General features: G+C 42.6%; 1 protein-coding gene across 5 annotated transcripts in view; it reads left to right on the forward strand.

Annotated features, from left to right (window-relative positions):
• The window catches only part of ARHGAP17 (Rho GTPase activating protein 17), a 186,367-nt gene that overhangs the window by 139,813 nt on the left and 21,700 nt on the right, over positions 1-24,854 (forward strand). For all 5 annotated transcript variants that reach the window (XM_068244288.1, XM_068244287.1, XM_068244291.1 and 2 more), the window contains exons 8-16: positions 52-120; positions 2,030-2,111; positions 9,963-10,090; positions 12,280-12,391; positions 13,088-13,169; positions 17,553-17,633; positions 19,922-20,035; positions 23,626-23,717; positions 24,543-24,705. In XM_068244288.1, the coding sequence (XP_068100389.1) occupies positions 52-120; positions 2,030-2,111; positions 9,963-10,090; positions 12,280-12,391; positions 13,088-13,169; positions 17,553-17,633; positions 19,922-20,035; positions 23,626-23,717; positions 24,543-24,705 (923 nt within the window). The remainder of the gene's footprint in view (positions 1-51; positions 121-2,029; positions 2,112-9,962; positions 10,091-12,279; positions 12,392-13,087; positions 13,170-17,552; positions 17,634-19,921; positions 20,036-23,625; positions 23,718-24,542; positions 24,706-24,854) is intronic.

Below are 24,854 nucleotides of genomic sequence, written 5' to 3' on the forward strand. Positions count from 1 at the left end.
TTCACTTCGGTAGAATAATGACAATTGTATTTTTCCATTTGTACCTTGTAGGATCAGCTAGCAGCCGATATGTACAATTTTGTCTCCAAAGAAGGGGAGTATGGTCAGTACTTTGTCGCGGTAAGTAAGAGAGGAGAAAATGGCGCTAGAATTTTACATGTGACTGCAATGTGAGAGGGTAGGTTAACTATAAATCTTGTGTTGTTGCTTTTATAAAGAAATATGAAAGGTAGCAGAACCCTATTGATTACAAACCACTTCAGGCAGCACCAAGCCTTGTGTGCACTTAATGTCTGCACCCCCTGCCCCTTACCTTGCTAACTCAAACACCACAGGAACTTGAAGTATACCCGAGGTGAACCTCCGGTCAAAAATTAAATACTTACCTAAGATGAAGTCCTCTGAACCACTGTTGCCGCTCATGGACCCCTGAAAGACTCCCGACAAGAACTTGTCAGATTTCAGATCCGGGTCGCTCTACGCTTCATACACGAGCACAGCTGTACCGCGCCTGTACAAGCACTGCTGCGCCGTTGCAGTAAGTCATAGCCGCTTACTCGTGCTGCTGTGCAGTGTGGGTGCAGCACAGCACACTCGTGCATGAAGAGGAGCGCAACTCTGGTTTCCCAGAGAGTCCCAGCGAGTGGCTGGGGGGATGAGGAGAACACGGGAATCTTCTGGAGGATCCGAAGGCTTCCCTCTTGTTAAGTTAGTATCTGCTTTTTGACCTGATGCTCGCCTCAGGTTCACTGTAAACAATATACTAAGATCAGCTCCTTTATATAATATCTATAAAGAATTCCCACTGTGGAAGCAGTTTTGTAAAATAAGTCTCTGAACTGACTACGAGATGACTAAAGTGCGGTACAGATATTATACTTAAAGTGACACTGAAGCAGAAATAAACTTCTGTGATAATCAATTGTATATGTAGTGTGGATAATTAATAGAACATTAATAACAATGAAAAGAGTCTTATATTTTTATTTTCAGCTTTATGTATAACGTTGCATAAGACTGTCGCAGTTGTATTTAGAATCCACACTCTATTTTAAGCTGTAAAACAGAGCAGAAATAATGACCCTTTGAACTTTCCTGCAGTCAAATCTTATCTCAAGCTTTCTCTCACTGTTTCTTGGCTGTTTAAGCTACATAGAAAACAGGACTGAATTGACCAAGTTGATCTTTTGCAGAGACAACAACTCAAGTGTTTTAACTCTTCCTTTACTGGAAAATAACATAAGACGTTTCCTTTGCTACTAATGTTCTATTTCTTAGCTGTATTACAAATATAATTCATTATTTCATAAGTTTATTTTCACTTCAGATTCCCTTTAAATTCAAAACCAGTCACTGACCGGCTGCCACAGTGACTTAGGGACCTAATTTGCAGGCATTTACCGCCACTCTCCGAATTGCAAGCGATCGCTAGCGCTTTTAAAAGTGCAAGTGTAATTAAAAGTATATTGTAGTGATCTCACTGTCACAATCGTCAGCAATTTGTGATAAATGTAAACTGGTTGCATGCATCGCTTTTTCACAATTTTAGAGCAATCGCGATTCAAATGTTAAAAAAGTGAATTGCTATTGCTAAAAAAAAAAATCACAAAAATGTCCAATAACAAAATTGCGTTAATCTTGAAATAATCCCCATTGCAAAACTCTAGCGAATTTGCTAGCATTTTGCAATCCCCCAGTGTGAATGGGCCCTACAGACCACTGTCTGTATGGCCTTTAGTGGTTACCTGATATTTGCGCCCCCTTGATGTAGTGACAGCTGTGGGAAGGATTAGTGGTACTGGGGTGCAGCACAGCACTTGCTGTATACTACCATTATTATGGGTTTCTGCATGTCTATGTTATTCTAAGACCAGTATGATCTTAGAATAGAGATTTCTATGGTTTTTCTTCACATTTAAGTTTGCCATTGCCTGTTTTCCATGTACATTTCATACACCTGCTCACAATGTCTCACCTGGCCTCATGTACTGATTGTGCCTTTGTTTTCTGTGTTGGGTTTTATCCTCAGTTATTAGAGGTACAAGCAGATTACCATAGAAAAGCACTAGCTGTCTTAGAAAAAGCACTGCCCGAAATCCAAGCCCAACAAGGTAATGATTTACAATTGCTTCAGCTTCCTTTCATTGCCTTTCATTCTGCCACTGTCCTCCTTCCTCCTAGTGCTTTACTTGTGCTTCTGTCTAGTGCCAGCAGGGGCAGTGTGTGAACCCCAGCTGAACTGTGCTTCCTGCTTGTATTTTGTTTTGTATTTCCATCACTGCCCTGCTAGGCCATAGTGTTCTTTTTTATGGTTCATTAGTTCGCTGGTTTGTTTTTTCATTCACTTTTTTTGTCCATCTAATGGTTCAAAACAAAACCTCAATGGTTCGCACGACAGCCAGGGGCCCCTGGACTCTCTTAGAGCTGGTCCACACTAGGTCCGGAAACGTATCCGTGGCTGCGTTTTTCAAACCTGATGAAAAACAGAGTCCCGGATACTAATGTTGAAAATAGCAGCCAGCCTCACCCAAGTAAAAAACGGATCCGTCTGCGTTTGCGGGGATCCGTTTTCAAAACCTGAACGGAAGGTCCGGATCTGCTGCATTTTCACGCAACGGATCAGGACCACGGATACACGCAGGGGGTAGTGAAAGCAATGAGAAAACGCATCTCCAGCTCCACTGGCAAAAAACGGATGTTAAAACGGATAGCCTGAGCTTTATGATTGGCCCAAAAAAATCCTCCCACTCCTTCCTAATGATGGAGACGTTTTCTGTCAGGGAAAAACCTGAACGGAAACTGATGCAAAACTGATGCACTTTCATCAGTTTGCAGTACGGTGGGTACTTCCCCTGATCCGGACTGCAGTGTCCGTCCTGCAACCGGGTCTAGTGTGGACCCACTCTTACTGGCCGGGGCCCCTACACCACCATGCGATACCTGTCAGACTTCAAAAGACCTACTTGCTTTTATCTCTTTTTTTTTTTTTTTTTTTTTTTCTCCCCATTTCTTTGTTTTTGATTTAGGGATTTAATATGACATAATTATTGAAATTGCCATCTAATCTCAGAGTGATAATTATAGGTATGATGGAAGTCATAAGTACGTGCCCGTTTGGTCCAGAGTAGGTCCTCTCCACCCTCAAACGTATCAAAATAAATGGATGCTAAGTCCCAGTTACGGATGGTCAGTGAGATGCAAATAATTTTGAGTTGATCCCGGATTTTACAAATTTATGCAGATTGAGAATGGACCACTTAAAGAGGAACTCCAGTGAAAATAATTTAATATAAAAAGGTGCTTAATTTTTACAATAATTATGTATACATGATTTAGTCAGAGTTTGCTCATTGTAAAATCTTTCCTCTCCCAGATTCACATTCTGACATGTATTACATGGTGACATTGTTACTGTGGGCAGATTATGTAGCTGTTCTGGCTTTAACAGACAGCTATAAACAGCCATTTCCTGTGTGTGTCATTGTTACATTGTGGCAGTTTGCCCAGAGTACCGTACGGTACCAGAGCCTCTTGTGGGAGGGGTTTCAGCACAAAATCAGTCATACAGCGCCCCCTGATGGTCTGTTTGTGAAAATCATTATATTTTTCATGTAAAAGTGGGTATCAGCTACTGATTGGGATAAAGTTCAATTCTTGGTCGGAGTTTCTCTTTAAATTTTACCTCAGCAGGATTTGATTGGTTCATTTTCAAGCTGCATACAAAACTTGCATAATGCTGCATCAACTCAAAATTATTTGCATCTCATTGACCATACCTAATCACAGTCCTATGGCACCCACTTAAAGGACCGCTCCAGCGAAAAAAAGTAAGCCGCTAAACTGTGATAGGACAGGTTTTGGACTTGCCCATCCCCATATGGGTGATTCTCAGGGCTTTCTTGTTTTCAACAGCATTTCCTGAACAGCAGTTTAACTGCCAAAATAGTAATCTGTCAGCCTCCCTATTCCCTTGCACACTATTTTGGCAGTTAAAATGTGCAACTGCCATTTAGGAAATGCTCTGGGAAAACCCTGAGAATCCCACATGAGAAGATTGAATAGTCCAAAACCTACAGGTTCTGTCAGATTTTAACTACTTACTTTTTTCGCTGGAGTGGTCCTTTAAACAATCAGAAGAAATCGGATTCAGCGGTCACATGACCAATAGGTTTAAAGTATCATACGTGTATGGATTCCTCTAAGTAAGAGAGTTGGAGGTTTGCCACATTGCTTTTGCTATGAGCCGGGGTTCTGCTTTTACACTTCATGCACTGAACTTAGATTTAGTAAAGGGGGCATTTGAGCTTAGCTTGACTGTACTCAAAAGATTACCGGTAGATGTATGAAAGGTGAAAGCCTTCAGGGCTCGTTTCCACTATCGCGAATCTGCATGCGTCCAACGCATGCAGATCCGCACATGTAATACAAGTGGATGGGCCTGTTTCCACTGTAGCGTTGTTGAGGTGCGTTTTTTTTCAGCGTGAAAAAAACGCACAAAAGAGCCAACGATTTCGCCTGCGTCGGGAATCCGTGCGAATCGCCGCTAATGTATTTAATAGTAAAAACGCATGCGTTTGTTACATGCGTTTTTACCCGCGATTTCGCGTGCGATTTCGCACCTTTTTCAATTTTATTTAGCCCTGGCAGTGTCATGGTTAATTTCGCATGGCACCCTGCCATGCGAAATCGCAGGCGAAATCGCGGGTAAAAACGCATGTGGAAACGCATCCGCATGCGTTTTTACAAGCGTCGGAATGCGGCCGAAATCGCGTCGCAACAGTGGGAACGAGCCCTCAGCTACCCAGCAATTAACAGATGTTGACAAAAATATCTTACATGGCACAATGTCAGAACTTGGCATATTGGACAAACAAAGGAATCCCGACAAGCAAACCATTAAGGGCCTGAGCCCACTGACGCAGTTGTATCCGCTTCTGTCCGCTTTTCTGCATCTCTAACATTGATGTGTAACTGAAAAGCGGATACAACTGTGTCAGTGGGCTCAGGCCCTTAAAGGATACCCGAACTGACATGTGACATAATGAGATAGACATGTGTATGTAGAGTGCCTAGCACACAAATAACTAGGCTGTGTTCCTTTTTTTTCTCTGCCTGAAAGAGTTAAATATCAGGTATGTAAGTGGCTGACTCAGTCCTGACTCAGACAGGAAGTGACCACAGTGTGACCCTCACTGATAAGAAATTCCAACTATAAAACACTTTCCTAGCAGAAAATGGCTTCTGAGAGCAAGAAAGAGATAAAAAAGGGTAATTTCTTATCAGTGAGGGTCATACTGTAGTCACTTCCTGTCTGAGTCAGGAATGAGTCAGCGACTTACATACCTGATATTTAACTCTTTCAGGCAGAGAAAGAAAAAAAAGGAACACAGCATAGTTATTTGTGTGCTAGGCACTGTGCATACACATGTCTATTTCATCATGTCACATGTCAGTTCGGGTATCCTTTAAGGACAATGCTTGCACAATAGATGACCTTTGCTCAACCTCCTTTCAAGAAAACTTTCCACCTGGCTGCCGGTGCTTACCCCTTGTGGTTGGCTCTCCACACACACAAATGATGATTTCAAACAAACGAGGGAAGCACTCTTGCTTGGCAATATACCTTATATTGTACACTAACGTTTTAAAGCTACTAGCTCTTCCTCAGGTGTACACTGAGCGAGTAGCTCGAAAACGTTAGTGTACTGTTGTGTACAATATACGGTATATTGCCAAGCAAGAGTGCTTCCCTCGTTTGCTTGTTTGAAATCACTAAATGACAGCTTAAGCAAGAGGACTATGGAGGCTGCCATATTTATTTCCATTTAAGCAATACCAGTTGTCTGGCTATCCTGCTGATCCTCTGCCTCTAATACTTTTAGCCATAGATCCTGAACAAGCATGCAACAAATCAGATGTTTCGGACATTGTCAAATCTGACTAGAAAGCTGCGTGCTTGTTTCTATTGTTATTCACACACTTCTGCAGCCAAATAGATCAGCAGGGCTGTCAGGCAACTAGTATTGTTTAAAAGGAAATAATTATGGCATCCTCCATATTCTTCACACTGCAGTTGTCCTTTTAAATACAGCAACTTTTAAAACTGTGTGCCAACAATGGCCTCAATTCACTAAGATCATGCTGGAGATAATAGGGCAAGAGAAAACTTACCTCCACACAGTAAGAGAGTTATCTTATCTCTTCATTCCTTACGTTACCTCCTCTGTAGTTAATTTACCTCCTCTGTAGTTAATTTTCCCCCTCTGTAGTTAAGTTACCTCCTCTGTAGTTATTTTCACACACAGTTAATGAACAGCCTGTCCTTAACTCTGGAGTCATTTTAAGGATTAAACAGTTAACTTAAAGACAGAAGAGTTAACTTTAGGTTTGCCTGAGGTAAAACGTTTCCTGAATACTACATGACTTATCACTATGGTAACAACTCTAGAAGAGTTATTAAAGGCAGGAGATAACCTTAGTGAATTGAGGCCTATGACTGTTGTCATTTGATTGATTCCAAAACCTTTAGAACTAATTATTGGAAGTCAAATTGGCTTGGTAAGCTCAGTGACCCCTGACCTACATACACAGGTGAATCCAATTAGGAAAAAGAGTATTTAAGGGGGTCAATTGCAAGTTTCCTTTTCTTTTAATTTTCTCTGAAGAGTAGCAACATGGGGGTCTCAAAACAACTCTCAAATGACCTGAAGACAAAGATTGTTCACAATCATGGTTTAGGGGAAGGATACAGAAAGCTGTCTCAGAGATTTCAGCTTTCTGTTTCCACAGTTAGGAACATATTGAGGAAATGAAAGTCCACAGGCTCAGTTCAAATTAAGGCTTGAAGTAGCAGACCAAGAAAAATCTCGGATAGACAGAAGCGACGAATGGTGAGAACAGTCAATCAACCCACAGACCAGAACCAAAGACCTACAACATCATCTTGCTGCAGATGGAGTTACTGTGCATCATTCAACCATTCTGCGCACTTTACACAAGGAGATGCTGTATGCGGAAGTGATGCAGAGGAAGCCTTTTCTCCGCCCACAGCACAAACAGAACCGCTTGAGGTATGCTAAAGCATTTGGACAAGCCAGCTTCATTTTGGAATAAGGTGCTGTGGACTGATGAAACTAAAATTGAGTTATTTGGGCATAACAAGGGGCGTTATGCGTGGAAGAAAAACAACGCAACATTCCAAGAAAAACACCTGCTGCCTACAGTAAACTATGGTGGTGGTTCCATCATGCTGTGGGGCCAGTGCAAGGACTGGGAATCTTGTCTAAGTTGAGGGACGCATGGATTCCACTCAGTATCAGCAGATTCTGGAGACCAATGTCCAGGAATCAGTGACAAAGCTGAAGCTGCTCCAGGGCTGGAACTTTCAACAAGACAACGACCCTAAACGCTGCTCAAAGTCCACTAAGGCATTCATGCAGAGGAACAAGTACAACGTTCTGGAATGGCCATCTCAGTCCCCAGACCTGAATATAATTGAAAATCTGTGAGTTAAAGAGAGCTGTCCATGCTTGGAAGCCATCTAACCTGAATGAACTAGAGATGTTTTGTTAAGAGGAATGGTTTAAAATACCTTCAACCAGAATCCAGACTCTCATTTGGAACCAACAGGAAGCGTTTAGAGGCTGTAATTTCTGAAAAAGTAGGATCTACCAAATATTGATTTCATTTCTTTTTTGTGATGCCCAAATTTATGCTCCTGCCTAAATGTGTTTAAACAATTATTGCACACTATCTATCTGTAAATCCAATAAACTTCATTTCACTTCTCAAATATAACTGTGTGTGTCTCCTATATGATATATTTTACGAAAAACAAAAGTTTGCTTTCCTAAAACAGAAAGAATTTGTGATAATTCAGGTTGGAGTGAGCTTGAGATGTCTCCCAGTGCAACACTGCTGAATAGATGCAAATTAACCATTGTACCCTTAGGAGCTAAACACACCTCCAGAACCGCTGGAATGCAATGATGTGTCAGCTTGTTAATTTGTACAGAGCCATAGTAATCCAACATGCATACAGACTGTTTCGGATTGTTTGATCCTCATCAGTACATGGCATGGATTAATTTGGCTCTATGGAGTAGGGCTTGTAAATCCGAGAGGTACAGACTAACCAGCAAGCTCATGGTGACCCAGAACTCATTGGAGTGTGTAAGGGACTACAATGGTCCTAAAAGCCCCCTTACTAAGATGTTAAGAATAACAAAAGTTTGCTTTCCTAAAACAGAAAGAATTTGCGATAATTCAGGTTGGAGTGAGCTTGAGATGTCTCCCAGTGCAACACTGCTGAATTTGTACAGAGCCATGAGCTTGCTGGTTAGTCTGTACCTCTCGGATTTACAAGCCCTACACCATAGAGCCAAATTAATCCATGCCATGCACTGATGAGGATCAAACAATCCGAAACAGTCTGTATGCATGTTGGATTATTATGGCTCTGTACAAATTAACAAGGTGACACATCATTGCATTCCAGCGGTTCTGGAGGTGTGTTTAGCTTCTAAGGGTACAATGGTTAATTTGCATATATTCAGCAGTGTTGCTCTGAGAGACATCTCAGGCTCACTCCAACCTGAATTATCGCAAATTCTTTCTGTTTTAGGAAAGCAAACTTTTGTTTTTCTTAACATCTTAGTAAGGGGGCTTTTAGGACCATTGTAGTCCCTTACACACTCCAATGAGTTCTGGGCCACCATGAGCTTGCTGGTTAGTCTGTACCTATATGATATATTTAACTGACATTTTTTATTGTAACAACCAATGATTTATGCAGTAAAATCATGATAATTAACAAGGTTGCCCAAACTTTCGCACCCCACTGTATACCTTACAATTAGACACTTACTTGCCCAAGTGGTAGTGAGTCAATCCTAGAACAAATTTTCCTTTGTTATTCTTATAGCATAGAAGGAATGTAAGGCATAGCCAGCATATATAGCTCTAGTTTACAAGTTGACTCCAAATCAATACAGAGACAATGACGGCAAAGTTGTCAACAAGAAATGAACAGGCAGATCACCGACCAATAGTGGCAAACTGATTTTATATGGCTGAAGAGGGCATCACTCTCATTAAAATTCCTTGATGTCACAGAGAATATTTCTGATATGCTTGTACGTCTCAGACAGAAACGTTGCTCTATGCCAGTTGCATACATCATAACCAACACTTTATAAATATGGGAACAAAATAATATTTCTCTTTCCATTATTAAAGACACTTTAGCTAATTTTAACTTGCATGAAAATTTCACCTGGCTTAGAATCAGACCAATAAAACAGACTTCCTGTCTATTTTGATTGTCAGTTTCAAATTGCTTACAGTTTGACTATCTCTAGTGATGACCCCTTGACTTGTGTCATTATTAAAGGGAACCCGAGTTGAGAGGGATATGGAAGCTGCCATATTTATTTCCTTGTAAACAATGCCAGTTGCCTGGCAGCCCTGTTGATCTTCTGGCATAAGTAGCGTCTGAGCCAAAACCCTGGAACAAGCATATGGCTAATCCAGTTACACCTGAGTCAGTGTACCTGATCTGCTGCATGCTTGTTCAGGGTCTATGGCTAAACGTATTAGAGACACAGGATCAGGAGGACTGCCTGGCAACTGGTGTTGTTTAAAAGGAAAAATATGGCAGCCTCCATGTCCCTCTCACACCGGGTTCCCTTTAAGACTTGCTATGGAGGGGCAACAGCTCAGCGCACAATAGAGTGGGAGGTTTGAGTAGGAGAACTGTATATTTCTAAAAGAGAGAAAAGGTGACGTTGCGTAAGGAAAAGTCATAAAAAAGAAAATTGCTGTGAAATCAGTGGAATACTTTTGTAAACTGGCCCCCTTTAAGTGTCTTGCCAACCTTTCCTGTCCCTCCACCACTCGCTTCTCTGCATGTTCAGTCTTCTCCCTGTGTTGTCCTCTGCATCACATGGTTCTCCTTCCTCCAGACAAGTGGACAGAGAAGCCAGCGTTCGGGACGGCCCTGGAGGAGCACCTGAAACGCAGCTCTCGAGATATTGCACTTCCCATCGAGGCCTGTGTCATGATGCTGCTAGAGACTGGGATGAAGGAGGAGGTAGGCCATTTCCTCATCATTCCTCTGTCGTCTGTTAGTTATCACATCCAGCATAGGCTGTAGCTTGGTAACCTGCCTCGTCTATGGATTTCCTTGTTATGTAATTAATAATGGTGTCATGAACGTCTAGTACAAAGAATCAGGGCAGTGTCTAGGCTATATTGCACCCGGGGGGGGGGGGGGGGGGCGGTGAAAATTGTGCCCCCCCCCCTTTCTCTTTAGGGATAGTCACACAGCCACAGGTCACAAGTAGATCTGCCTACTTACTAGTGACCAGCCGCTCATCCATGAGGAAGCAGGGACCAGGAAAATGCACAAGCAAGGAGAGCCCGGAAAGCAGACTCCTCTATGGGCGCTGCACACTGACAGCCTGCAGTACCGCTACAGGACATCAGGTGTCAACACACAGCGGACGCAGGTAGCCAAGGAGGAGTCAAGGAAGGTGAATGCGCTGATAATCTTTCTTCTTCCATTTGGCTGTACCACGCGTCACCAGCTCCCTGGCCGTTATGGGCTTCTGCCTGCGCCACCCTTCTTCTACTTGCCTGTCTTCATTCAGGGCGGTTGCCAAAGAATCGGCACCCAAGACACTGCCCAAGAAACGGCCCTGTACAAAAATATAACAGGGCTGTTTAAAGGACTACTATCACAAAAAAAAAAATAGTAAAATTTAAACTGCACATGTATAAATTGTACATCTGTTCCACAGTAAAATGCACTCTTAAAGAAAATCTGTAATGAAAAAAACTCCCCTGGGGGGTACTCCCCTCGGGTGGGAGAAGCCTCCGGATCCTATTGAGGCTTCCCCCATCCTCCTCGGTCCCACGGCGGCGTAGAAAATCCTCCCGGAGCGGCGGCGATGTAAATATTTACCTTTTGGCTCCAGCACAGGCGCAGTATCCGCTCTTCCCACGGAGATAAGCGAAAATAGCCGATCTCCGTCGGGGAGCTCTACTGCGCAGGCGCAAGTCTCCTGCACCTGCGCAGTAGAGCGGGCCCGACGGAGATCAGCTATTTTCACCTATCTCCGTCAGAAGAGCCGCAACAGCGCCCCCGCTGGAGCCTGAAAAGGTAAATATTGCACAAGCTGTCGGATTTGTCGCCTATGCATTCCGGGGACTGCAGCCAGACCGCCGTTGGACACCAGAGGATGGGGGAAGCCTCGATAGGGTCCAGAGGCTTCCCGCTACTGAGGTGAGTACCCCCCAGAGGAATTTTTTTTTCAGTACAGATTTCTTTAATTCACTTTTTCTGATGTCCCAGTGACTTACAGTAGATGGTAAAAATCTGACAAGTTTTTGAGTTGTCTGTCTTATCAGGGGGATTCTCAGGGTTTTCTTTATTTTCAAATGCACTCATCAAACATCAGTCTCTCAGTCCAACTGGCAAAATAGTGTGCAAGCGAGGAGGGAGACTGATGGCTTTGTATAGATCCTTTCCATTAAGTGCTTTTGTAACGAATAAAGGAGATAGACTAATCCAAAACATGTCAGATTTGTCAGAGTTTTACTGCCTATAGTGAGCAACAGCAACATAGGAGAAAGTAATTTATAGTGCATTTTACTCTGGGAGAAATGTACTTATAAGTATTTGTTCACACATTAAAATTTGACATTATTTTGCTATAGTGGCCTTTTAATGTGGCATTATCCAAAACTTTGTTTTTATCAGTGTATAGGTACAGTGAATAGCCAGAAGCTTGCCACCTCCTGCGTAGCAGGCTGTAGTAATGTAGGCTTCAGTCTTCTCTGAGAGAATTCAGTCTGTGCCTGCCCCTTTGCTGTTTGAACAGCAAAATGATGCAGTTCAAACAGCAGGCAGGAGCCCCACTTTCAAAGCTTGAAACTAACTCCTGATTCGGCTGTTTCTGGTCATGTGTTACATGTGATAACATTTTCAAGACACAATTCTTTGCTTTAATGCCTAATTTTACACAAGAAAGGTAACAACTTAGCACTGTGATTACTAAGCAGTTATATACTATTATTAGACCTGGGCCTGGAGAGAGTCTTTATTATTATCCATCCTGAAAAAAACAGCACTGACTGGTGTTAAAAAAATGTGGTAGAACGCTGTGGAAAGCTGTAAGGAAGAAGCAGATATAAAAGCTGCAGGCCATGTCAGGAAGATGGTCTCTAAAGCCTGTCTTATTATGACGTGTGTTCCTGTAACCATGTGTTTCCCTACAGGGATTGTTCAGGATTGCTGCTGGGGCCTCCAAGCTAAAGAAGCTGAAGGCCGCTCTGGACTGCTCCACCTCCCAGCTGGAAGAGTTCTACTCGGACCCACATGCTGTGGCAGGTAAGTTAGAGCTTCGCTTGCAGGAAGATGCCAGTCAAGCTTGAAAATGTAAAAATAAACAATCTTTATATCCCCACCATGTTTTTCACGTATTTACAGACCTACCTGTATCTATTTAGGTGTTTACCGCTATCACTGTGCTGAAGCTCTGCATGCTTCATTGTGAAATTTACCTTGCATGCAGTCAGCTGTTAATGAGATTGGAGTGCTTACTCTTATCTGTACGTAGGCAAAGCCAGCATTAATGGGGTATTGCAGTAAACCCCACAAACCTGTAGTAATAAATGTAATGTCCACTTTTTTGTAGATTTGCTGTTGCCTTTTTCTCCCACCGATCCCTCATCTCGCTCTCCCCCATCCCACCCCTTTTTTTTTATCTCCATAAGAGCTCAGTAAGCATGTCTGAGGAATTGCAGGAGTAGCCCCCTTGCATAACCCACCTACATCACTCATGTAGGACAGACCAGAATTTTTTTTAACAAATATCCAGTCCGACCCTAAAAGACGTAAGACATTTAGCCATATCCTCTGGGGGCAGATTGTGCAGAATAGAATCTGTTCACAAGAATCTGTTGCCTTGCCTAGATGCAGTGTACATCACTAGTAAATCTGTCTCTGATGATTTATATGAAAATCGTATTGAAGCTGAGGTGTCAAACAGACTTGGCTAAGTTGTGTTTTTTATCATCTTCGTAGGGGCCCTAAAGTCTTATCTGCGTGAGCTGCCAGAACCCCTGATGACGTTCAGCTTGTATGAGGAATGGATTATGGCTGGGAAGTAAGCACAATTGTATTTGTTTTTCCTGAAGCTCTACTATGCACATTGCCTGTTGCAAATAGTCACAGCTAAGCTACGTACACATGAAAGATGGAATTGTGTGAATTGAACGATCATTCCATGGTCTATCACTGAAGATCTCAAGGGATGAACGACAGCAGAAGACTTCAAACGAAATTCCAAACAGTTATGCTGGGCATACACGGACTTTCTCGTCCTTATCAATCGAGCCGCTGATGGCTCGATTGATAATATCCAACAGGTCCGATGACCCGCTGGATAGATTCCCTGCTCGATCCCAAATCGGGAATCGAACGGCTAATAAGGAGCGCCGGCGGGAACGAGCGGTAATCGATCCGCAGGGACGCGGCGGGAGTTGATCCGGTGGCTGATCGGCCGCCGGATCGACCCGTGTATGCCCAGAATTAGATCGTTCAACGATGCAGGATCCAGGGGAAGTGCCCTGGACAAATCGTTTGAAAACAGTTTATAGCTCTGTACACACTGCTGACAATGACCAATTATCTGCTGAAGTGATTTGTCATGTCGGTCGTTTAAAAAGCTATGGAATCGTCGTGGATCATTTGTTTAAGCCACCGTTTGTGCCATATATAAATGTTTCCTCCTTGTGCGTACAAAGCTTATGGTCCACTTCTTGAAGCAGGAGGTTTTGGCTCTTGGCACCAAGCGCAGAAACTAGGCGCCGCCATAGCTGTAATGTTATACTGCGCGGGGCATAAGAGTTATTCAGGGTTCCGGTGATCGCCGGATCTCAAATTACTCCTCCCGCAGAGTTGCGAATACTTGGAGGGCGGAATGGAATTGAACGCTGCCGCAGATTTGTACGGTAGCAGGGAAAGCTGTCATTCTGCTCACCCTGTGCCCAGGTCACCGGCAGCGTACCAATACGTACACCCTCTTCAGTCCGACAAAGTAGAGAAACTATCCAACAAAGTAGAGAAACTACTGTTGCTTCTTAAAATGGTACCACATCTGGGTTTTCTTTTCAGTCAGTAAGAGAAAGGACCTCATGGCTCAGTGGTACAGAGGCGCTATGGAGGGGGTGGAGCTTTAATATTGGTCACAGGCTAACAAAGGAACAGTTAATGAAACTGCCATGGTCCCAAACACTTGTATGACAATTTCTGCACATAAAGGTCACTTAAAGAGACTCTGAAGCGAGAATAAATCTCGCTTCAGAGCTTATATTCAGCAGGGGCATGTGTGCCCCTGCTAAAACGCCGCTATCACGCGGCTAAACAGGGGTCCCTTACCTCCCAAATCCCCCCGTGGAGTCCCGGGGATCTCTTCCTGGTGAGGCAGGGCTAATGGCCGCAGCCCTGCCTCCACGCGCGTCTATCAGCGGCGCATCTCCGCCTCTCCCCCGCCCCTCTCAGTCTTCCTTCGCTGAGAGGGGCGGGGGAGAGGCGGAGATGCGCCGCTGATAGACGACGCTTAGAGGCAGGGCTGCAGCCGTTAGCCCTGCCTCAAGAGCAGCAAAATCTACGACCAAGTTGATCGTGGATTTTGCAGGGGGGATTTGGGAGGTAAGGGACCCCCGTTTAGCTGCGGGATAGCGGCGTTTGCCCCTGCTGAATATAAGCTCTGAAGCGAGATTTATTCTCGCTTCAGTGTCTCTTTAAAGGACAACCGAGGTGACATGATGAGACAGACATGTGTATGTACAGTGCCAAGTACACAAATAACTAGGCTGTGTTCCATTTTTTTCTTGCTCTGCCTGAAAGAGTTAAACATCAGGTAGGGAAGTGACAGTTTCTGTCCGGGTCAGACTGGGTCAGACTATAGCATAACCTTCACTGATACGGAATTACAGCCATAAAATACTTTCCTGTCAGTAAATGGCTTCTGGGAGCAGGAAAGAGGTAAAAAGGGTCAATAATTCATAATTTGAGTTCTGGCATACTTCAATGAAGGTGTCATTGAGCAGAGACAATGAAACAGTAAAAACTTAAAAACTAGATTGAAATATAAAATAAAACTGCGGGTTAAATAAGTCATTTTTAGGAGAAGCAGGATATATACAATTGTTTTTATGATCAGTATATTTTCACCTCGGATGTCCCTTAAGACTGGATAACCAACTCCATCTAAGTACTGCTTGTTTTCAGTTTTAGGAAAAGTTGAGAAAATTATAACCACTGGGAGCTTGTTAGTTCTTTCTATGTCATTTTTATGGCATATTTTATTTCACTTCTGATTTTTCCCAGGAGCCAAAGGTTAGGATTAGGATATATGTATTTAGTAGTTGATTCGTGTAACCAGCAGCTGAGATAAGTGATTTTCCATAAGTGATCATCCAAGGTTAATTGGCACGGTGGCGTAGTGGTTAGCACTCTCGCCTTGCAGCACTGGGTCCCCGGTTTGAATCCCAGCCAGGTCAACATCCTGTGAGGAGTTTGTATGTTCTCCCCGTATCTGTGTGGGTTTCCTCCGGGCACTCCGGTTTCCTGCCACATCCCAAAAAACATACAAATAAGTTAATTGGCTTCCCCTTAAATTGGCCCTAGACTACAGTACATATACTACACAATAAATACATAGACATTGGAGAAATTGAGAATTTGTATTAAGGGCCTGAGCCCACTAACACAGTTGTGTCTGTTTTTTCTGCAACACATCAATGTTCAAATGCTTAAAAGCGGACAGAAGTGGATACAACTGTGTTAGTGGGCTCAGGGCCTTAGGTTTTCAAGATGCCAAGGAAAGACATCGGGAAAAAAAGGAAAACAAAAACAATCTGAATTCATGGCAGTCAAAGTACAGAGGAATCGCTTCTCAACTTATTAGGTCCATACATCACATTTGTGTAAACATGGCCCTCCTGACATCATTTGGTACAAGCAAGAAGTTTTGAATCAGGATGATACTTATAAGAATAAGCGAGCTTTCGGCTGTGCAGCCTTTGTCAGACTTCAATCCTGTTTTCTTAAAAGATGTTGGAACAGCTATATACATGCAACATCAAAAGGCATACATTGATTCTTTGCAAGCATAAATACATGTCATTAAGATGCCTTAAATAGAACAGACCATCTAAATCAGTGGTCCTCAAACTAAGGCCGCGGGCCGAATGTGGCCCCCAGAGGCTTTTTTACCGGCCCCCCACACACAAAATGTATTACTTATAGATGCGGTCAGCTACATCTTGAAATATTGGTGGTCTGCATATAGAATAGCAGTGCTGGCACCACCCATCCACATGGAAGCCAGAAAGCAGTCATTTGCTGGTTTCCAATCATATTCCACATCAGGTCGATGACACTGCTGTCCAATTGTACAGCAGGTTGTCACCTGGGTATGCTTCACTGTCTGGCCCGCAAAGACTTCTATATCATTTTATGTATACTCCGGCCCCCCAGCAGTCTGAAGTATGTTGACCCAGCCCTCTACCCAAAACATTTGGGGACCCCTGATCTAAATAGTGTGAGAGGTTGTTAGCTGATTTATGACTAAGGGCCCATTCACACTTGCATTTTCAAAATTGCCGGCGTTTTGCAGGAGTGATTTTTTTCACGATTTCGCACGGAAAAATCACTGAACACCGCGGCGATTCTGCAGCGATCGTTTTTAGCGCTTCTATAGCACTGAAACGCGATTGCCGGGAAATCGCCTGAAAATGGGGCAGGCGACGTGTTTGCGTTTCGCGTTTTTGGGGGCGATTTGCAGCGATTAGCGCAAATTGCCCAAGTAAGAACGGGCACATAGTTTCATTACACTAGCGCTTTTAAAAAGCGCTAGCGTTTGAGCGTTTTTCCGAAATCGTGGCAAAACGTTCTAGTGTGAATGGGGCCTAATAGATAAGACACCCTTTTGACTCGATCCTCACACAATTTGGACTCAGACTGTCACAGAGGCAATTCTCTGAACTCTGGCAATTCTGAGTTCACAAGTTTTAGCTACAAGCAGAGTGGATGCAATATTTGTCTAGGCTGAGATATGGCATGAAATATCATCAACCTCATACCAATATAAAACTTTTTTTATAGCTTTGAATCAATTTATTATTGTGTCTCTGCTATTAATGACATGACATATGGTGGACACATACTCCCCATCAGAGCAGGTTACTGAACTGGTCAGACTAGCACCAGTGTAAATCCTGTACCGCTACATTAATATCCACGTTAGGAATCGTAGTTTGTGAGACTTCTAACCATCTATACCAACTTCTGAATATTTAAATTCCCCCCAATAGCTACATTGTAGCTGTCATTTCCTGCTGCAGACTGTAATATAAAAACTGACCTGGCTGTTGTTAATAACTTATCATTTGGTTCATCTTTGATAAAGTAGTACTGTTTTGTTTGTAACCAGATTGTAGAGAAATTACTGAGCGTTTATGTGATATCTGTTTGCCTGCAGTGTTCCAGACCAGAACACGAAACTCCAGAGTCTGTGGTGTGTGTGCCAGAAACTGCCCAAGCCCAACTTGGAGAACTTCAGGTAGGATTTCCTCTGCGCTTTAGAAAATACAGATGCTTAGCTGGAGGGCACAGCTTGGGGAGAGGACTTCTGTGTCCTGCATCCTGTGTTCTGATCATACAGTTAAAGAGAAAAGTTACGGAATAGAACTTTATAAATAAAACTTTATTTTTTTTTTTTTATTTTTTTTTTTACAATATTACCATATAAATTATTTAGTCAGTGTTTGTCCATTGTAAATCTTTCCTCACTCTGATTTGCATTCTTAAATTTACCATAGGTGGCAGCATCATTACTGCTGGCAAGGTGCATCACTGCTAAATGTTTGTTGAGTGTTCCGAAGTGAACAGAAACGACACCTGTTCTCCCAGAGGCTGCATAACTAAATAGCTTAGGTTAAACACCACTGGGAGGGTGGGGTTACATAGTAACATGCAGCTGTATATAGGTATAGGAAGTGTGTTTTACTGTGAAACTGTGATAACTAACGTAACATTGGGTATTCTGAATAATTGTGTACATTCTTCTGTATGTCGTTATGGTGCCTCTTTAAATTACATCTTCATTACATTAATTTAATAGAACTAGATTTTAAATTGCGGTGAAAAAGTTTTCTGTGTAAAAGAGTACTGAAAACAAATAAAGGACCTTCTGCACCAACTGACTTTTCTCCTCTTCAGCAACCTGCACCTGCCTGCCCACACTCCTAGACTGTGCCACGCCCCCTTCAGTCACATGGGCATGCTGGGGGACAGTGATTGCTCTGTCAGCTGAAACCACATCTTCATGCTGATTTGATGGTCTATCATGACTAACTTGGGGGTGAGCAAACGAATGAAGGCTGCTTGAAAGGAGATGTGGACCTGTGATTGATTCAGCACATATTTAAAAAAAAAAAAAAGTACTGTTTTTTTATGTTTTGGTTTTGTGACAAACATTTTTGGTAAAGTGAACATAAACTGATGAGATCACCAGTTGTAATCTATGAACCCAATGTTAAATAGGACTTTCCTGAAGTCTCATAGTCTTACTTTGGATTCAAAGTAAAAAAAAAATAAAAATCTAGATTTGTATATTTAGCTCTCACTGGGATCTGCATTGCACTTTTATTCACTCTTCTGCACAGAGTAATCATGATCTATCGATTTTCTTATCGCTTCCCTCTTGTCAAGTGTCTAATTCATTCACACACATACACACGTTTTATGACCTATAATTGGTTATAAGGAAGGACTACATTGCAGTGTGACGTCACCTGACAGCAGAGAAACTGTGATCTCTAGAGCCCAGTGTTATTAGCTGTTACAATAATACAAAGAATAAGGGAACATTGGTGAGTTTTAATTAGAATTGGTAGTGTTTGTACATGTTTATCTCATCATCCTATATGCCACTTCTGGCACACGTTACTCTTCTTTTAAGTATGCGTAAAAAATGGTTCCTGAAGTCTATAATGATCCTGTGGTGGATCATCTATCTGAAACTAGGGCTGAACACGAGGCATTCTTACTAACTCAGTGGTACAGGCTGCTGTCCCAATTGGAGCTCTAGTGACCACCAATGACACCCCTCTAATAAGAACCTATGGACTCAACCACTCCCTCCCCACCTGATAGCTGCCTGAACTAGGTAGTGGATGACATTACCAGGGGGGCTGGGAAGGGGGTGTGGCTGGAAAGAGGGTCATAGCAGGGAAAGGAGGAACCCCAGCATGGGCAGGAGATGTGGGAAAGTTTAGCCAAACACTGGGACTCTCCGTGGCTCAGCAAACCCTTGTTAACGGCAGCAGCCACCAGTTTACTGTCTTTCAAGCCTTAACAGGTTTGCTTTAATATAGATGTATCATTGATACATATCCGTTTTTTTTATACCAAGTTACATTTTGCATTAAAGAGCTATAGTGCTGTAGTGAAGTATAGTAGAATGCAATAAATTATTCAGGATACCCACTTTTACATTAATTTTCTTGGTTTCAGCATCAAACTCTTCCTATTGCTGTATATTGACATGTAGCCCCACCCCCTCAGTGATATTTAACCTATACAGAATTCTCCCAGAGCATTCTGGGAGAACAGGCAGTATTTTCACTGGCTTCAGAATTCTCAAACAACCATTACATAGAGCTGCACCTGACAGAACTAAAGATGTTTCCAACTGTGATGCATTCCAGAATGTAATTTATGGAGAGGAAGGATTTTAGAACGGGCAAACACTAAGTTAATAATTTATAAATTACTGGTAGTATTGTAAAAAAAATAAGTGCTCTGAAAGGATGGTTTCAGTTTAACTTTCTCTCCTTTTATTTGTAGGTATCTGGTGAAATTCTTGTCCAAGCTCAGTCACTACAGCGATGTGAACAAGATGACCCCCAGCAATATAGCCATTGTGCTGGGTCCGAACCTGCTGTGGGCCAAGCATGAAGGGTGAGTAGTGAGGGGAGCCCAGATCAGAGATACACTTCTGTAATGGAATGCCTTATTGTGCTACCTTCGCCACTCAGCGCTTTCTGCTATTGGCACAATGAGCCTTAGTTGAAAACTGGGTCAGGCAGATTGTGTGTTTTTTTTTTTTTTTTTTTTTTCCCTTTTTCTTTTTTAATGCTGTTGTATTCGTTTCAGATCCACCTAGTTTCAGAAGCAAAGAGCTCATATTTTTGAACCATGATCTAAACAACTCTGTTTCTAATTTTAAAACACCTTGAAGTGCACCTGTCACATCACTATATGTGGGCAAAAAGGTTTTAATAGCAAGACTAAAATACATTTCTCAGCACCTGGGGAAATTTTGGCGCAGCTTGTTTCTGATGGCAGCTTGTTTCTGATGGTTGCCGAGCTACCAAAATCACCATAGCTGTTTGCATTATTAAAGAATAATTGCTGTATATGATGGAATCTTTTTATAGTAAACCTCTCTTAAGTAAACTCAGTTCCCATGTCCAAACCATGCGGCTGTATAAATATACAATGTACTATGAATCCTGATCTAGTAAACTACTTGGCCCAGTCCCTTGGAGTTAACTGTAATTCCAATGGCATGGACAGTGAGGTTTTCTTCCTAAATTTGTTAGGTTCAGTAGAGGAAAATGTGTTCTCACTGTTTAAAGTGTACCTGACGCCAGATGAATATGGGTGCACATAGTAACTTACTTTAAAGGGGGAACACCGGCAACTTCTAGTTTTTGCACTGCAAGTGTTAAAGATTAACTTTTTACAATATTAATTTATATATAACCTATCCAATGTCTGTCCATCTGCCCCAAGTCTTACCTCACCCTGATTTACATTTTTAGCCACTTAAAGCCAAACGGATGGCTATATCCATCTAGCTTAAGAGGCAATCAGCGGTGTTGGGGTACTGTACACCTCCTAATAACTTCCAGGAGAGTGTACAGCGTCATCTAGTGGCCAAAAAGTAATATTAAAGAAAAAAAGAAATGCATTTAATATTTATTAAAACCCAGGTTTTGGACTAGTGCATCTCCTCATGCGAGATTATCTGGGTTTTCTTTATTTCCAAAAATTCTTACTTGGGTGTAAAACTCAAATACACAGTGGGCCGTCGCAGGCTAAACTTTTGTTGCCTAGAGCCCCCCTCCCTCCCCTATACAGTTCCCTGGTGTCTAAGGGTCCTCCCTCCCTCCTTCCCCTACAGTTATTAATATTATTGGTTTATAGTGTCAACATATTCCATGGCACTGTACAAAAGTAAGAAACAAACATGGGATACATAATAATATTGACAATGATTTACACCAATATACAAAATACAGAGTGAAATACAGAATTCCATTGTGTGCTCCCTCCCATTTACAGTTCCCTTGTGTCTAATGAGCCTCCCTCCATCCATCCCCTATAAGTTCCATTGTGTCTATATAGATCTTCCCAGGGGGTGCTTTTATGAGAAATGAAGGAAATACTGAAAATTGCCTAATGTAAGGAACAGCAACATAGTAAAAAATAAGTAATGTATGCTGCATCTCACTCAGACATCGTCTTATATGTGTGTCTAAAAATAGGTTTACCGGTATTTATGTTTCACTAAATGCCATTAAGGTTTCTCTTTGATAGTCTAGTGCTTGATGTACAGTATACTGTATCTTTTGTGTTATGTAGTCATGGAGATGCCGGTACAGAGTCATGCTGTGGCAGTCAGAGTAGAGTGCGCTGCTGTTGTGGTCTGGGTGTCAGTTTGCAGTTCCCAGGCTTGTGGTTTTCCCTCTTCCCTCATCTGTTCTCTCGCTCTGTAATCTCCAGCAGGCCGCACTAGTGCGCTGTGTATCGGCTTACCCACATCTGTTGCCTTACATATAATTTGTGTGTTCCCGTTGCTGTGTAATTGACTCTGTGAAGGTTCTCACCAAGTCTTGCCGGCTTTTTGTAGTTTCTTAGTGTTTGCACTGGTTAAGTGGAAGCAGTCTTCTAGTGCTGGCGTTTAAAGCATAGTGTCATCTCTGAAAGAGTCTGTAAAGTGCAGCATATAAACCTCCTCATTTTAATTCTGTTTTTTCTTTAATCTTTAATGGGTTTCCTGCTTGGCTTTCTTGTTGATCAGTGACTGAGATGGGTACACAAGGAGCAGCTGGCAATGATACCTCATGTAGCCCCTCACAGAGCTGGATACATTAAACCCCTGCTCTGCCTGCACAGGCATCTGAACGTAATCCATTCTCTGCCTACACAGGTCCCTTCTCTGCCTGCACAGGCATCCAAACTTAACCCCTTTTCTGCCTGCACAGGCATCTGAACGTAATCCATTCTCTGCCTACACAGGTCCCTTCTCTGCCTGCACAGGCATCCAAACTTAACCCCTTCTCTGCCTGCACAGGCATCCGAACTAGCCCTTTCGCTGCCTGTATAGGTATGTGATTATAACCCCCTCCATGTCTGCAAAGCTGACCGATGCTTGAAAGGGAACCTGAAGCAAGTGGTATATAAACGCTGCCATATTTATTTCCTTTTTAACAATACCAGTGGCGTGGCAGTCCCACTGATCTCCTTTGGCTGCAGTAGTGTCTGAATCACACCAGAAACAAGCATGCAGCTAATCAGTCAGAGCATCTGATCTGTGCATCAGAAGCAGAGGATCAGCAGGGCTGCCAGGCTTGTATTGTTAAAAAGGAAATAAACATGGCAGCCTCCATAGCCCTCTCACTTCAGGTGTCCTTTAATCCCTTCTGCTCTACACATGCAACAAAACATAATCTTGTCAGATTTTTGTCAGAAACACCTGATCTGCAATGCTTGTTCAGGGTCTGTGGCTGAAAGTATTAGAGGCAGAGGATCAGCAGGACAGCCAGGTAACTGGTATTGTTTTAAAATTAAATAAATATATCAGCCTCCGTATACTTCTCAATTTGGGTTGCTCTCTTGCATCTACTTGTCTTCCTCTGGCAGCACACTACCTAACGTTTGCCTATAGAACATTAAAGCACTTTTCTGCTTATTCAATCCCGTCTACTAGGCATGTACTCCCTGTCCAGTTTAATAGACCAACATTTTTTTTTTCCAAATAAGTTTTATTGAAAGTATTTTCAGATAACATAGAAACGATATAATTATAACATCAACCGCCCCCTTGTTACCTTCTTATCCCCCCCCCCTGCCCCCCTGCAAGTCATGTGAAGGATTTACTTAATTATTGAATTAGTCAAAAAGTTAGTCTGCTTGATAATCTACACCATGTTTTTTGAGATGTTCCAGCCAAGGTACCCAAATTCTATCACATTTGAGAGGGCAGTTGCGTTTGTATAGCGGCAGTGCTGCATTAATCAGGCTGATCCATTCGGCCGCAGTTGGAGGTTTTTGACCTTATCCAGTGTAGGACGATAGTCTTCCTAGCATAATAGCAAAGTGAATCCCATAACAGTATTAATTGTCTAGCATTTAAAATCTTATCCGATATCCCTAACAGATGTAGCTTGGGGTCAAGAATGATGGACCTCTCAAATATTTTTTTAATAGACAAGCATTACTAACATTTATTCTGTTTCACATTTTTTCTTTGTTTTTTTCAGAACTCTGGCAGAAATGGCAGCAGCAACGTCGGTTCATGTGGTGACAATCATTGAGCCCATCATACAGCATGCAGACTGGTTCTTCCCTGGAGGTAAGACAGCAAATCTCCACTGATTAGTGATGACATGGTCTGTCTCCCCTGCAGGTTAGCGACATTGCTATGCATGGGGAGGAGACAACGGCATGGAGGTGGCGGGGTGAGTAAGGGAGAACAATGCCCTCAGCCTGCGCTCAGCTGAGTCAATCCGCCAGGGGGATCATCCGCCAATGCATTTAGTGGGTTCACTGTTAAGTCTTGGCAGAGGGGCGGCCGTGAACCATATAGTGTGTTCAAGGCTTTAGTTAAAGGATACCCGAAGTGATGTGTGACATGTTCAGATAGACATGGGTATGTATAGTGCCAAGCACACTAATAACTATGCTGTGTTCCTTTTTTCTTTCTCTGCCTAAATATCAGGTATGTAAGTGGCTGACTCAGTCCTGACTCAGACCGGAAGTGACTACAGTGTGACCCTCACTGATAAGAAATTACAACTATAAAACACTTGCCTAGCAGAAAATGGCTTCTGAGAGCAGGAAAGGTATAAAAAGGGTCAATAGTTCACATATTTTAGCTCTGGCATACTTCAATGAATGTGTCATTGAGCAAAAAAAACAATAAAACAGTTATAACTAAAGTAGATTTAAACATAAAATAAAACTGTGGAATGTCTTAAAAAGTCATTTTTAGGAGAAGAAAGATAGATACAATTGTTTATTTCATTAGTTTATTTTCGCTTCAGGTGTCCTTTAAGCAAGGGCCAGCGATGAGTGCTTCGTTTTTCACATTTTTGGTTTTAATGATCTGTTTACATCCTCTCCACCATTTCACCTCTTCCATTCCCACCTGACCTTTGTCTGAACTTTATTTCTCCAGAGGTGGACTTCAATGTATCGGATACCTTTGTCCCGGCCACGCCAGCCTCCCAGCATAATAACTTGTTCACTGGAAATGACGTGACCTACGAGTTTGGCATCCTGGAGAACAAGAAGAGGCCGGCCAGCATGGCTATAGTGGATGATTTCATGAAGAAGGATAGGTGAGCATCAGGCATGTCCAGTCCTAACTGACTCAAACTGTGATGGAGAAGGGAGCAAATGCGCACATGCAGAATGGGAGCCGGGGGAATTAGGGAGCCAGGAATGACCACTAGTACGATGGCGGTAAAATTGCCAATATTCTACTATT

Source organism: Hyperolius riggenbachi, chromosome 7 (assembly GCF_040937935.1).
Source record: "Hyperolius riggenbachi isolate aHypRig1 chromosome 7, aHypRig1.pri, whole genome shotgun sequence".
Lineage (NCBI taxonomy): Eukaryota > Metazoa > Chordata > Amphibia > Anura > Hyperoliidae > Hyperolius > Hyperolius riggenbachi.